Source organism: Schistocerca cancellata, chromosome 8 (genome assembly GCF_023864275.1).
Source record: "Schistocerca cancellata isolate TAMUIC-IGC-003103 chromosome 8, iqSchCanc2.1, whole genome shotgun sequence".
NCBI lineage: Eukaryota > Metazoa > Arthropoda > Insecta > Orthoptera > Acrididae > Schistocerca > Schistocerca cancellata.
In genome coordinates this window covers 7,589,484-7,603,962 of record NC_064633.1, presented here as the reverse complement: position 1 = coordinate 7,603,962, position 14,479 = coordinate 7,589,484, and the positions used below count along the sequence as shown (strand labels likewise).

Below are 14,479 nucleotides of genomic sequence, written 5' to 3'. Positions count from 1 at the left end.
ACCCATCTGGCACAAACTTCATGAAATTCAAGTCTGTTGTGGATGATTTCGTAGGCAGAACCATGAATAATTTGCAGACGATGTGCCACTTCGTCAATAGTTAATCGTCTGTTTAAGAGAATCATACCACGTGAACGCTCGATGGTTTCTTCATTTGTGGCGGTAAACGGTCGTGCGGCTCCGTCATCGTAACACTTGTCCGACCATGTCGGAACTTTTCAATCCATTCGTTGACACTCCGTTGTGTCAAAACACTGTTTCCGTACTGTACCGACAGTTTTTCGATGAATTTCGGCACCTGATACGCCTTCCGACCACAAGAAACGGATCTCTGAACGTTGCTCTTGTTTGGTGCAAATAGACAGCGGAGCAGGCATGATTAACAGCACGGCAGCAGTAACGAAACTAACCTAACAGCTTGAAAATTGCAAAGATATAACAACAAATAAACAAAGCATGCGTCGTCAACGTAAAACGACAGTACTACCAAAATAAACAAAAATATAACTAAATTACTGATAATAATTGACTTACCCTCGTATGTTAATTGGTATATATGCAAAAATCCAATAAGGGATTCACATTAATTGATCTAACCTCAGTGAGAATTACTGAAAGTCGCACATCTGGCGGAAGATGATGTGACGGTCTTGTACAGCTTACTTAACCCACCACCCACCATGATGACGCCCGAGTCTCTGCTCTTGGACGGAGATATTCCAGTTTCACCTGATGTTATAAAACTCGTGACGTAAGTATTGAGTCCGAAGAAGTCGGCTGAACCTGCAACAGAGTTTTATTTCTGATATATATAAACATTTCGGAAGAGGTCATTCCCTTGGAGGTTCACATATTAACATTCAGTTAAACCTAAAATCTAGTTTCTTAATGCTTAGTGCTCGTATAGTATTAGGTAGCTTCAGTGCTACATTCACAGTTCACATAAAGACGTCGAAGCATGTAAATGAATAATACTAAACGTTGCTCAAAAATATGTAACAACAACAACCAACACATCAAGTTAATTCAGAATTTACTTTCACACCATTTTTTGCTTATTATGTTAGCTGCACTCAAAGGTGATTGATATGGTAATTACAGTTAATTCTTAATCACCTTAAATTATATTTCAATTAAGCAGATGGAGACATATTTGCAGTGACTTCTTTCTATGTAAATAAGCTGCACTAACCACCTCTCGAAATCGCTAGAATAATGCAAAACATATCTAACATAGCACTGTAGTAGTGTCGGGGAAGGAAGATCCGTGACAACTGGCAGCACTGTTGCCAGATTTCAACTATGAAGCGAAAAGGTTGCAGGCGAAACACAATAGTCACCTATACACTGGTAAGCAAAACTTTATGATCGCTGCCCACCGCGACATTCTATCCCGCTTGGTAGCGCTGCGCGCACTTGATGCGGTAATAAATGTATATAATCTGAGGAGACACGATCGGGGGATCGCCCTAGAGAAGAAATGGGCCGCAAGTGGGGAAATCCATTCAGATAAAGGACTTTGACGAAGGGCAGATTATTATTACGTAGAGCCTGTGAGTGACTATCTCGAAAACGGCGAAACTGGTCGAATGTTCACGTGCTACTGTCGTGAGCATCTACGGAAAGAGGTATAAGGACAGTGACACTACCACTATGCGCTAAATGGTTGAATGTCCACGACTGTTCACAGAAGGTGGGGTTCGGAGGCATGTTTGCTCTGTAAAGTAGGGCAGATGGCCATCTCCAGCATCTCTGCCGAGAAAGCGCAATGCTGCTGCATGCACAAGTGTTTTGGAGCCCATCATTAATCGTGCATTGTTGAACATGGAGTTTCGCAACAGACCACCCCTACGTGTCCACACGCTGACAGAACGACATCGTCAGTTACGACTGCAGAGGGCACAGCACTAACGGGATTCGGCTGTCGGTCAATGGAAATGGGAGATTCAGGTTTTTGCTATGCGAGGTCGCTGGTCGTCTCCATAAACGCCGTCATTGAGGTGAACGGCGGTTCGAAATGTGCGGCCCGCCACTGTCACAGGTTGGTGGGCGCAATATTATGCTATGGGAGACATCTCCTGTACTTGCATGGGACCTGTGGTAGTAATCGAAGACACGCTGGCTGCTGGAAATCACCTGCGTCCCTTTACCCTTCATGTTTTCCCCGACGGCGATGTCATCAAATTCAAATGGCTCTGAGCACTATGGGACTTAACTTCTGAGGTCATCAGTCCCCTAGAACTTAGAACTACTTAAACCTAACTAACCTAAGGACATCACACACATCAATGCCCGAGGCAGGATTCGAACCTGCAACCGTAGCGGTCGCGCGGTTCCAGACTGTAGCGCCTAGAACCGCTCGGCCACCTCGGCCTGCGCGATGTCATCGTTCAGATTTATAACTGACTGTGTCTCTGAGCCAGAACCATGCCGCAGTGGTTTCAAGAGCGTTATAGTGGACTCACGTTGCTGTCTCGACTACCAAATTCGCCTGATGTAAATCCTATGGATCCCATTTGGGTCGCTATCGGGCACCATCACCACGTACGCTAATCAGCGGCCCGTTATGCGAATTACATGACCTGTGCAGACACATCTAGTGCCACATACCTATACAAATCTACACACAAACTGTCGGGTTCTTGATATGCAGAGTCAGTGTTGTATTTCGTTCGAAATATGGACAAAAAGCTATTAAGCAGGCGGTAATAATGTTTTGGCTCATCATTGCAGAGTTGCAATGAAACTGAGGGGTATCCATAGAACATCACACAAAAGAGCGTTACGTGGTAGATTTGGGTGGGAGTGCGAAGTAGCCACATGACCCACGATAACCGTCAATGGTCGTTTTTCGCCGACTCTGCAGTAAACGAAGTCGTAACTGAACTTATTGTTTTCAAATGTTGTCCCATTCGCCACTTGGTACAGTACCCTTGCGGTATACCCTGATTAATCAGAGGATAAAACAAAGTCCAACAGCCAAGAAACATTGTAACTATGAACGATTTTGAATTTTCGTCGAGATATTGTGTACCATCCCAAAATTCCCCCAGATGTAAAATTGGAAATAACCCTTAAAAGATGGGCTTCTGGGAGGAAACCTCACACTGTGAGGTCATATTCAAATTTAGGATACTGGCGTGACGTGGTGAAGCAGCTCAGTTGTGAGGGACCCTTACCCGCTTGGACTTACACGAGACATCAAGTACGTTAGCGTGCAACAGACAGCAGCGCTAAAGCTTAGTGGCCCGCTTGCATCACGGGAGGGCATAGGACGAATGTCTTCAGGACGCTACATATCGCTTCTGCGGAGATACTGAAGGGACGCACTATCTGCTGCCTCCCACGTCTCATGCACGGCCAGAAGAAGCTGGGTTCCATACCATTTGTGCCTGCAGAAGCAACATTGATTTCTACACGGGAGTTGTTCCGTCTCCAGCCCTTGGACATGAAGCTGACATCACTGAAATAGTTAATAGTTCTGCACACCGGTCGTCATCCTTCTTATGGAATGCAACGACCCGCTCCTTATTCCACCTGCATACCACGCTTTCTTGCTACAACAATCAGCGAGACAACATTTCTATTACTACCAAGGATTACGTAGGCGCCCAAGTTATCTTGCATGGGCCATCGGTGTTTTGCGGTGCAGTTTTGAACTTCACTCTCGCTAACAAGGATATGAATGAACACGATAACGGCTGGGTCACCGTTGCTCTTGTACGTGGACCAAAGGTCGATAAAGTATAAGGGCTAGATAATTTCGATTCACGTGATGTCATCACTTATCGGACATTACAGATTTGTGAAGTTTACAACAGAGATAGGGGTTCATCGTATTACATGTCGACTATGCCTTTGGTTCTCAGGACAATCAGCGAGAAATTGACGGTATAAGAGGGAGCATTTTCTCTTAATACTATTTTGAAACAAGTCATATAGTATTAGCAACGTTATCATTTCCGCATGCATAACAACAGCGGTACAAACTGAGAACTAATCATTGACGACTATTAAGGCTAGGTGATTCTATGAATAGTGCTACTAGTAATAACGAATTCATTCAGGTACCATATAGCGTAAAAAAAAACAAAGTTTGTTTTTGCTGGTGCATATTCTTTAGACATATTTTTCCTGACAGTCAGTCCATAGCCTTATAGACATCGAGTATTTCTAACTTGTTTCCTGTCAATTCCAAAATTCTCGGGACAGTTGTGACTTTGAAAATACATCAAGGCTACGTAGAGTTTCCGTTTCATTGTAGATTATTTACTGCGGCACGAATTTTATTACGAAACGCCATTACATATTTCACTTTCATACTTGATTTACAAAGCGTGGAAAATGACCACTTACTAATTCACAGATTTTCTTGTTGGTACTGTGACTTTCACAATAACTACTATGTATGTTTTTTTAGCAAAAGAATAGTATTTGTCCAACAATAACTGGTTTCTGACAAAAAAGATAATGATTTCATCTGTTGGTTATCATTTGAGACTTCATACTGCTGTTCAGCTGGTCTCAGAAACTCATATTGACATCATGATATACTGTTGCAACCCTCTACAAAAAGTTCATTAACCACAAATTATTCATGGCATCTTCCACATTACGCTCGACGGTGCGCTACTAAAAACTCTTGGAAGCTAACAAGCGGTACTGATACTTAGGTCGGCGATCTCTCACTTTTTGTCCTTGTCAAACAAATACTGGCAATGACAATTTCATCCAGCTGCTACCATCTGATTGTGAACGGCAAAAAGAGGGTTGGAGGTTACTGGCGTCCGATATATGGGGTGTGGCATTACGTGCAATAAAGACCCAGGCGCGAAATGTTGAGCGTGATAAATGCTTGAACTACATGACAAATTTGATTCTTCATTTCGAAACTAAAGAAGATGAATCTGAAGAGTAAAAATAGTACTTACATTATTATATCTGATGCTCTGTAGAGGAAATCACAGCGTTAGAAGTTCTGTACTGAACATCGAGGAAAAATGGAGATGGTAAAACAGCTCGTGCTTACCCCTGATGTATGCGATCTCCTCTTGAGTGAAAGTTGGCAACCGTGATCGGGGTCGCCCCTCTGCTGCACTGTTTGCATCTACCCTCTGACGCACTACGGCTGGGTAATCGCCTTCTTCAGTGTAGATGGGGTGTGCGTAGATTCCAGCCTGATCAACGCCCAGGAATATATATAATTTTCATATTTTGTAAATATGCCAGATCATATATTATTTCAACCACAGAAAAGGATTTGCATATGAAAAAACGAAATGCTATGACATCGGGAAAGAATTTTATGTGGCATGACAGTTTATGTGTAACATGTTGGAGGCCCAGAAGAATTCGGTGGATATCAACTATTGGCGGTTAATGTGGTTTTCTTAACTGAAGTAGGATCCCAGGACTTTCAAGTGGAAACATTTTAAGTTAATATATTATGCTGTGATATTCTTCTTAGGCACGTAGGCAGATCTTCAATTCAAGCTGAGACAATATTTTTGTTCTTCACCAGGCTGTCATCATCAGGTGAGATGCTGCTGAAGTCTGGAATAATCTGCACATGTGCCAAGTGCTGTTAGTGCTGCCCCACTGCAAAACATGAAGTAGTCCAGTCACATTAAACGTATACCTGACAGTGGGCAGCGCTATTGCTGGCTTTCAGCTGCCTTACGTTACTGGTTGACTTAATCGTACCCCATTGCTGCAGCTGCAAGCGATTCTCTTACGCCAATTTGTCTATAGCAGCACTGCCAGTCGTGAAGCGAAACGAAAAACGAGGCATCACTACCACAAGTCATCTTTAGATTCTTCTGCCAATGAAGAACGTTGTATTTTAATGTATTCAGACTTGCTGGAAGTATACAGCCCTTGACCCAATTAATATTATCACTAGCCAGACTAATTTCAATGGATTGTTGCAGAACACAGTCCGAGCTAAGAGAAGCGACAGCAATCATCTGTGTCAGATTAAGTTTCATTGTATTTCCCTTGGGTAACCTTGGGTAACCAATGCAGATTTTTTTGCATTCTTCCAACATTCTGTGGTTGTAGTGGTATTGACACCTGTCCTCCACAGTAGGAATAGTTTGACAAACGTACGTCTAACCACAGTGGCACGGAATCTTACAAAAACTGGACTTCTTTAACACCAGATCATCCGCGTCAGAACTCAAAAAGGCATTAATCATGGCAAGTGGGCGAAAGACAGTCTTGTTGTTAGATTTCTTAAAGTCCTCCCTATTTTAGCTGGTATGCTCCCAGTATATGGTAGGAAAACAGCTGATGTCGACTCACCTGCGATGAAGACATGAGCATGGAGGCATGACGGATCCGCCTCTCAGAGAATCTATTCCACTCAAATACAGAATTTCGGAGTTCAATTTCCTGTGTAAAGCTTTCCGTGTGAGATATGGTATATTCTGTTTGGAGGAGTGACCTCAGAATCCCTTTGCGTAGGTATGGTGGGTGATAGCTATACTCATTCAGATAACGGTCAGTATGTACAGGTTTGGAATTAATACTACGTCTCAGAATGCCATTTGCAGGGATGGCAGTTTTCCATCAGTTTCCACATCCAGGGTAAAGGGAATTAAAGTGTTCGAAGGAACAATGAAGGACATAGGCTCTATGTGGCTAAACTGAAAGAAGTCGTCAACATTTCTCTAGAAATATCTTGGTTTTAAGGATGCTGCCCTCTATAAATTAATTAGCAGTGGAGGGGAATAAGGGACTACACATAGCTAACCGGTTAGTATCTTTATGTAATTTATAATAAAATAAAAAGTAAGTTGATGTAACCACATAATAACAAAATTCCAACATTTCCACATTCAGCATTTCACTGATTAAACTATTCTTCAAGTGGAGCATATGTAACCAATGAGACAACGACGAAGCTTCGATGCAGATCCGAGAGACCCGGGTGTAATGCATTTAAATGCGAAATACATTGAGTTGGATATGTGGTGTTCGTGTTTGCCGACGAAGGGACGAATAACACCCACAGACATTTCGCCATGTTGTAGCTGGGTAGGCCCAAATTACTATCAGTGCTATGTAATGGCACTCTTCCCTTGTGAATTTGGGGCAAATCATGCAATCTTGGCAGAAGAACGGGACCGGGCCAAGATCTTATAACAACATCTCTAGACATGAAGTTCTTTTTTGGGACTGAAAAGATCTACCATGTTGTCATTTCAGTAGGTCAGCCTGATCACTGAGTAAGGAATCCATTTATTAGCACGCTCCACCCTATCAATGACGGCTGTGGCAAAACTACTAAACCGTTATTTTCTCTGATCTATCGAACAGCTGTCCTTTCAGCAGCGAAGCCTGCAGAAACGTGTAACAACCTCGTTACCCGACTTCTTTTGCTTATGCTGTGGAAACTCGTCACAGCAGAAAAGAAAAATTCCTTAGTTGGAATAGTCTTCGAAGTGGGAGAAACAAATTAAGAATTTTTTCCCCCATAGAGTCACAGAGGTGTCTTCACGCTCGCTACCTGTATGCTTGATGACTATTTGTCGATGTGAGATGCCGGCTGATGGCGCGAGGAAGAAAAAAAGCCACGCACATTTTGAGGATTCTCAAACGACAACGTCCTTGTGCGTTCAGTGCTGCACATCCACAAATTCCCACGATGCATCCGCTGAGCACTCCCTGCTGGCCTATATATGGGGGCGCTGGCTCCAGAGCAGCATTACGTGGACGATGCTCAGTAACAGCTGCGTCTCACCTGGAGACCACCTAAATATTGAGTGAAATTACAGACGCCAGAAAACTGGGATGGCTTACGAAATCAGAATATACAAAGTGGCCATACACTCTCGATCCATTTCTGATTGTAAGGAGTAACGCATGCATTTACATAATATATCCAGAATGAGATTTTCACTCTGCAGCGGAGTGTGCGCAGATGTGAAACGACCTGGCAGATTAAAAGTGTGTGCCGGACCGAGACTCGAACTCTGGACCTTTGCCTTTTCCTTGGCAAGTACCCTACCATCTGAGCTACCCAAGCACGACTCACGACCCGTCCTCACAGCTTTAGCTTGAGCTTAGAGCAAATGCCCGCGAAAGGCAAAGGTCGCGAGTTCGAGTCTCGGTCCGGCACACAGTTTTAATCTGCCAGGAAGTTACATAATATATGTTTATAGTCATTGTATGTGATAACATGGGCTGTTGTTTTTTCCAGGATGATCAAGGAGACTACAGCGGGGCATCTGGAGTTCTCTCGAAAATTTCATAAGCGAATACTAACAAAAGCAGACATCGAGTTACTTGTCAATAAATTACAAAGAAATAGAAACGTTCCCAATGAACCAAACTGTGGGAGACCTCTTGCACCCGAGCAGACAAAGCATTTCATCAGAGAAGCAATCGAAAAAAGTCCTAATACATGAATACGTCTTTTAAGCAACGAATAAAAGATGATGCAACGGTTTTGGAAGTTTCACACACATTTTACGCTAAAGAAAACATTCAGGTGATTCACAGATTATGAGTATTGTGGACCTCACAAAGCTATTTGATGGAAGCTGCACACAATTAACTTTTCATGTATCACAGTTTGTTTACTAAAGACGCCACATTCCACACCTCCGAATAAGGTAACAAATATAGCTGCCGCTATGAGAAACGAGCCACCTCACGTTAGCACTGAGTGGTAAAGAGACACAAGGAAGGTGCATGTATCGTTTGAATTCACGAAGATTGCAGTTCATGAACCCTTCATTTTTGCAGAAGCGACAGTTACAGGTAAAATTTATCTTGAAACGCTCGTGCAACTCCGGGAATCACGGTTCGAGCAAGGAAGCACTACTGACATGGTTGTATTCCAATGGGATGCAGCAACCTATAATTTTGCTCCCATTGTAAGCGAATACCTAAATCGGAGGTTCTCTTGGATCTCTTCCCTTGATACATCAGAGTGTATTCAAGTATGCTATTTCTAGAAGAGTTACCAAATACATTGATCCTCCGACGTGTATGTTGCGAAAAGACCATGATGAACGTACGAAGTCTTACCAACAATCATTCTATCCGTGAAACATTCGCGACTGGAACGTGAAAAAGTGTGTGTATGGCGACTTGGGGGGGGGGGGGGGAAGGGGGGCGGGTGCTGTAACATTATGTGATTGTCTTATCATTTTAAATCATTCACTGATCGAGCAGTCGCTCGGCAACAGCTACAGTTAGCAAATAATGTTGCGAGAATGTAAAAGGTGAACGACCTGTGACGTAACTTGTTTATTGTCGAAGCGCCGTCAGAGATGCAGTGAGTTATTGACTTTGAAAACCGCGGCGCGAAAAACAGAGAGAAGAAGAACACTTTTACACATTTTTTTTTTTTTTTTTTGAGGTACGAGATATTCTCGATGAACAGTTACTCATTCTTCTCTTGTCTCTTGTGTCGGACGCGCATGTCTTGCCGCCGTATTATTATCGTTAAAAATAATATTGTTTTTGTGAAAAGTGAATGTGTAATACTAAAAGTGCCTAGCAGTAGATTTATTGTGCGACGTGTATGTGAAAACGTCGAAGGAATTGTTTTCATTAAGAGAAGTTCCAGTCAAAACGACATCCATGTTAAATCCTTCATTGCAGTGTAAGTTCGTCTATTAATTGCCATAAATTCAGAGTTAAATGGAACTGGTGTATGGACTATTTATTTAATATAGAATCTATGTCTCACTCCTTCATGAAGTTATTTAATTTTCTTTATGTTTCTGCCAAATGTTACCAACAAAGTAACAGAAATTGAAATGGACATGATAATCAAAGCTCTGAATTAACAAGCTTCAAAGTGAGACAAACTATTTGATTATAAACTGTAAAAAAAAATTGTGTACATAGTAGTGTATAAGTGAAGGCTTAAAATGGTGTGGAAGTCTGCCACAGACACGAAGCAATGCATCGTTGTTATAAGTAAGTGATAATTTCATTCACGGTGAAGAGAAAAAAGTGTTAAACGTGCAGATAGGCCGACGGACAATGATAGTCCGGTTGTGTAACCGAAGGTGGTGATGTGATTACGTGCAGTGCATCGGAAACCAAGTGTGTTAGCTGCTTTGCAAAGTGCGAGCGCTAGCCTACCTTAAAATCTTCAAAAGCGGCTGGAAAATGTGGAGACAGGGATGGTTTCAATGGAGCCTCTGTCCCTGATAATTCTCGTCCCTCCTCACCAGCTCAGCAAACCACAAAATACCACAACACCATCGACGCAACGTGTTCACTGAACCGTGCGCGGAAAAGCTGAAGTACCGCGTGGAGGCTAGTGAGCGCCTCGAGTTGCGATTCAGCTCTAACAATCAGCCTGTGTCAACGTACATCGACGCAACAAACGCGTTAAATTTAAAGTGATGTACTAGCACAGCACTCCCGCTGCAGTTCGACGAAACGGACTTTCCATGAAAGCCGCTCCTAAAATAAAAGACTCTTACATGAGTTCACAACATATCACATACTATGCTAATGTTATATCCCGTGAATAAAATGCAAACAGCCAAACCACACGCGAATAGTGACAAAATCAAATTCCTATGAATCCCAAGTCCTAAAATAGATTTAAGCTTAGTTTTTAGACTAATGGGTATTTATATTTCTTTTGTTACATGTAACGTGTGTACGTAACGTGCGAGTGAGACTCGCCCGCCAGAGCTGATGAAAAGTTTTCTACTCGGAGACCGCAAAGTAGCGATCCAACTTCTCAAGGCATAAGCTTCACCTGGAGAAGAATCAAATTTTAACTTACCTGTCAATACACAAACAGTGAAAGCGTAAAAATCATGACAACTAGTGAGCAATGGAAAATGGACACGTGTGAGAAATTCCATGTGTGAGAATTATATGTGTATAAAAATGGACACGTGTGAGAAATTCCATGTGTGAGAATTATGTGCGTATAAAAAGATGAATCCTATGTGTTTTCTTTCAGGAGCAAAGAGCCCATGAGCTCTGGACAATAACTTGAGGCTGGTCGTTATGAACTCTGTAAAAAAAAAGACTGTAATGAGTATAATGTATAATCTCCATTGTAAACTTCGTAGATTTACTGTCTTAGTTTTTAAATTTTTTGTGTATCTTTACCTATGAATGAGAGATCACCATATTTGTGTAATCTTAATAATCAAATGACAGGAATACTGTGTTTGATCAATGTAAATCTGTAAAGTACTCAATCCCATAATGTTAACGGCGACATGTGAATCTTGGTAATCTCCTTGATTTCCAAGATTCCCATTTCTGCCAAATAGAGAGTTCACAGTCACGAATTCTTTCGTCGAGTTCGGACGGAAGTTGCATGCGGCGAAATACTTTCTGCGCGCCATATTCTACTGGTAAATGCATGATAAACTACGGTCCCTTAGGAAATTCATGTTGAGCTATCCAAAATAATTATATTTTGAATAGGCATTTACTCTCCTATGCAATGCAACTTCCGACTGATCAGACGACGAACGGGGACATTTATAACTGTATGTTTATGTACACACATTACGTAAACATATCGTTATAGTGCGGAGCGACAGTAGTAAACAAAGAACACAGGCACTCGCTGCAAGGTGTCCGAAGTATACATGTAGATGTATGGTGTGGTAATCCATAGTTAGAACTTGACTGGTACAGGTTAAAAGTTAGCAACACAGCTGTAGCAGATACCGTACTTACTTCAAACTGTTGCTGTCGGTCAGCGGCTTCCAAGTCTTCTGTCGAATTTGTTGCCGGTTCATTTCCTTGCATACTCAGCGTGATTCCTACGCTGCCTGAAACAGATTGCCATTTGGATCATCACTGAAATATACTATGCAGAAATACTCGGCTTCGATCTCAGGTTAGCACCAGAATTTTTTATTCTGCCGTTTTCACTTCTTTCTCCTCTCGCAATATTTGTTAACATGAAAAATGCCTAGCTGTGCAGCGGATGGAGTACATATTAAATTGTATGTCTGTCTACATCTGACTGGACAAATAAGTTCGACGTTCGCAGGAGGGCAACACCATACTTTTGTATCCCACTGGTTACAAACTCAAGCTGCTCTTTACGAGCTCGACAGAAGAATCCACTACTAGGTGCTCGGGGCGAAGCTTAGACTGGTGGAGAACAAGTCGACATATGGCACAAGCTGGGAGAACAGATAAATTCTTTATCCAAGGCACAGATTTCATGGATAATCCTACCTGCAAAAGTGGAGGCTGCATTTACTGATCACGGATTGCCTCCAACAGCTTTCGAATTTGATCTCCCAACTTGCATTTTATAAACCTTATTTGACCGGAGAGAAATATCCGCAACTGAAATCATTTGCAAGAATAAAAGTTTTCTTTTGGAAGCCCATAAAAGTTTGAACAACTTTTTTCTCTTCTGAAAACAAATAAATACAACACACATACAATGTTAACAGACGACAACCTGGAAAACACCTTAAGACTCATCAGTATCAGTGACATAAATCTAGGTATCAACAATCTTGTGTTAAAAATTCAAACTCAGAGCTCGCATTAATCTGCTGTTGGATATTTTTTAAAATCAATAAACCATTTAAAATACATTTATTAAGTGAAACTTTTCAGTTTTCCTAATGACTGATGCAAAATTTGTTCAGCGTACTGGATTTAGACAAAGTTGCTATGTTTCACATGTGTTTCTGTGCAATCACATGATCTTGAAAAGTTTTATTTTGGGGTGTGAGTTATTTTGATGAATTGTAAGGAACCAAGATGCCGAGTTATAGCATAGCGGGAAAATAAACATGTGAAAATGGGTTGTCGTGTATTGTCGCAGTCACGGACGACAAAATTCCTCCTTATTCGCTGGACAAGCTGCTGTCAGGCCTGTTGAGCTTCATTTTGGCTATATGGCCGAGTTTTTGTATTTCACTATGTATGATAATATCCATGTTCTCTTAAAAAGCTTAGGGGTGAGTCCAAATACATTATCTGCAAACCTGCATGTCACAGATGTGTTGGAACTTACGCATTACAGGCGCTGCTATTGCGTTGCATGAGTACTGTCTTCTTATTGACTGTAGAGTCTGTAAAAACTCTGCTGTCATCGGTGTGAGACGTTTCGGCCTTTTCCTACAGTGTAAACAACATATTATCTATGCGTATCATTAGCAATCGTAAACATTTCACACTGAAGTCAGGAGTCCCTCACACGTCCAAACTATTGTCAATACGTCAATGTAATGACTGTATGAGGGCGAGTGTTATCTTATTGTTAATACTAAAAATATCTAGGAACGGTACTGATACCATCCAAAATGTTCTCAATATTACCGACATGTATTGAGCGTGTCACAAATCGCCATTCTGTACAGGTGTTTACAGTTCTTTTTCATATAAACATTAGCAACTAGTTCTTATATGTTGTGGACGTATTAGAACACTGCAACTGTTGAAATTCTGGTCCGGTCTCTCATCTGCCAGCTCTCTTCCTGACCGCACGTGTCTCCCAGCTGTACCTTCTTCTCGGGCTGTACACCCCTCAGTGTGGCCCCGGCAGAACTCTTGTCACCACAGAATGAAAAACATCTGTGCTTGTTAGGGAATAGGTTTGCAGAAATAAGGTCCACTTTTGAATCTACAAATCGCTTAGTTCTGAATTTCTGCCACATCTACCTGACAATCCAGATGCCGACTTCCCACTACCATCCCACCTTCGCCATACACATTTGAGACACATCTTTGTATGCCTGTGCTAATACCTCCATACTGCATGCTGGATTGTATACCTCTTTAGAAAGTGACCTGTTTATATCAATTGTACAAACGATCAATGGATGAATAAACCAGTTATTATTATTAATAGCATTATTAACTGGATGGAGAAACTGGAAACAAGCAGCAGGTTGATGATGACATAAATGAAACAATAAGAGATGTATAACAAGAATTCTTTGTGATGTGAACACAAGAAAATACTGCAGAGGCGTGTTTGAGGACCTAGAGACACTAACTAATGTTTCCCAGAATAATTATTCATTAAAAATGTATCTGTTTTTCAAGTACGAACAGTTCAGTTAATGAAATCAATACAAGAAGTAAGAATATTCTTCTGAAAAACTTAAAGTTCCTTACTTTGACCATGACTCGTGTAAATTACTCAAAAACGCGCATGTTCAATAACTTTCCAGCGCCACAAAAAGTTTAACTATCAATAAAATTCAGTTTAGGAGAATCCTAAAGGATTTATTGATGGTCAGCTCCGTGTGCACTGATAAATTTCTTAGCAGAACTGACTGATGTGTGTATGTTGCTAATTATATCAAATAATATGAGTGCTATGTATCTCCAATCTGAATTCTCTTCAAAATCAGTGCAGTGATGCCGCCACTTTAAGTATGTGTTGTAAAATGATTTTTGTAATTGATGATGCATGGCTACAGTGGCCTAAGAATTATCATGGGCAGCTCAGTGTATTGAACATTTATAAGATTTGTAGCAAATTTGACATTACCTTTGAAAT

General features: G+C 41.4%; 1 protein-coding gene across 1 annotated transcript in view; it reads right to left on the bottom strand.

The window, feature by feature from the left end:
- The window catches only part of LOC126094960 (myrosinase 1-like), a 121,044-nt gene that overhangs the window by 18,950 nt on the left and 87,615 nt on the right, over nt 1-14,479 (bottom strand). Inside the window, exons 7-9 of the mRNA XM_049909615.1 lie at nt 11,680-11,774; nt 5,030-5,177; nt 689-783 (exon numbers count right to left, since the gene is read on the bottom strand). Coding sequence (XP_049765572.1) covers nt 689-783; nt 5,030-5,177; nt 11,680-11,774 — 338 coding nt within the window. The remainder of the gene's footprint in view (nt 1-688; nt 784-5,029; nt 5,178-11,679; nt 11,775-14,479) is intronic.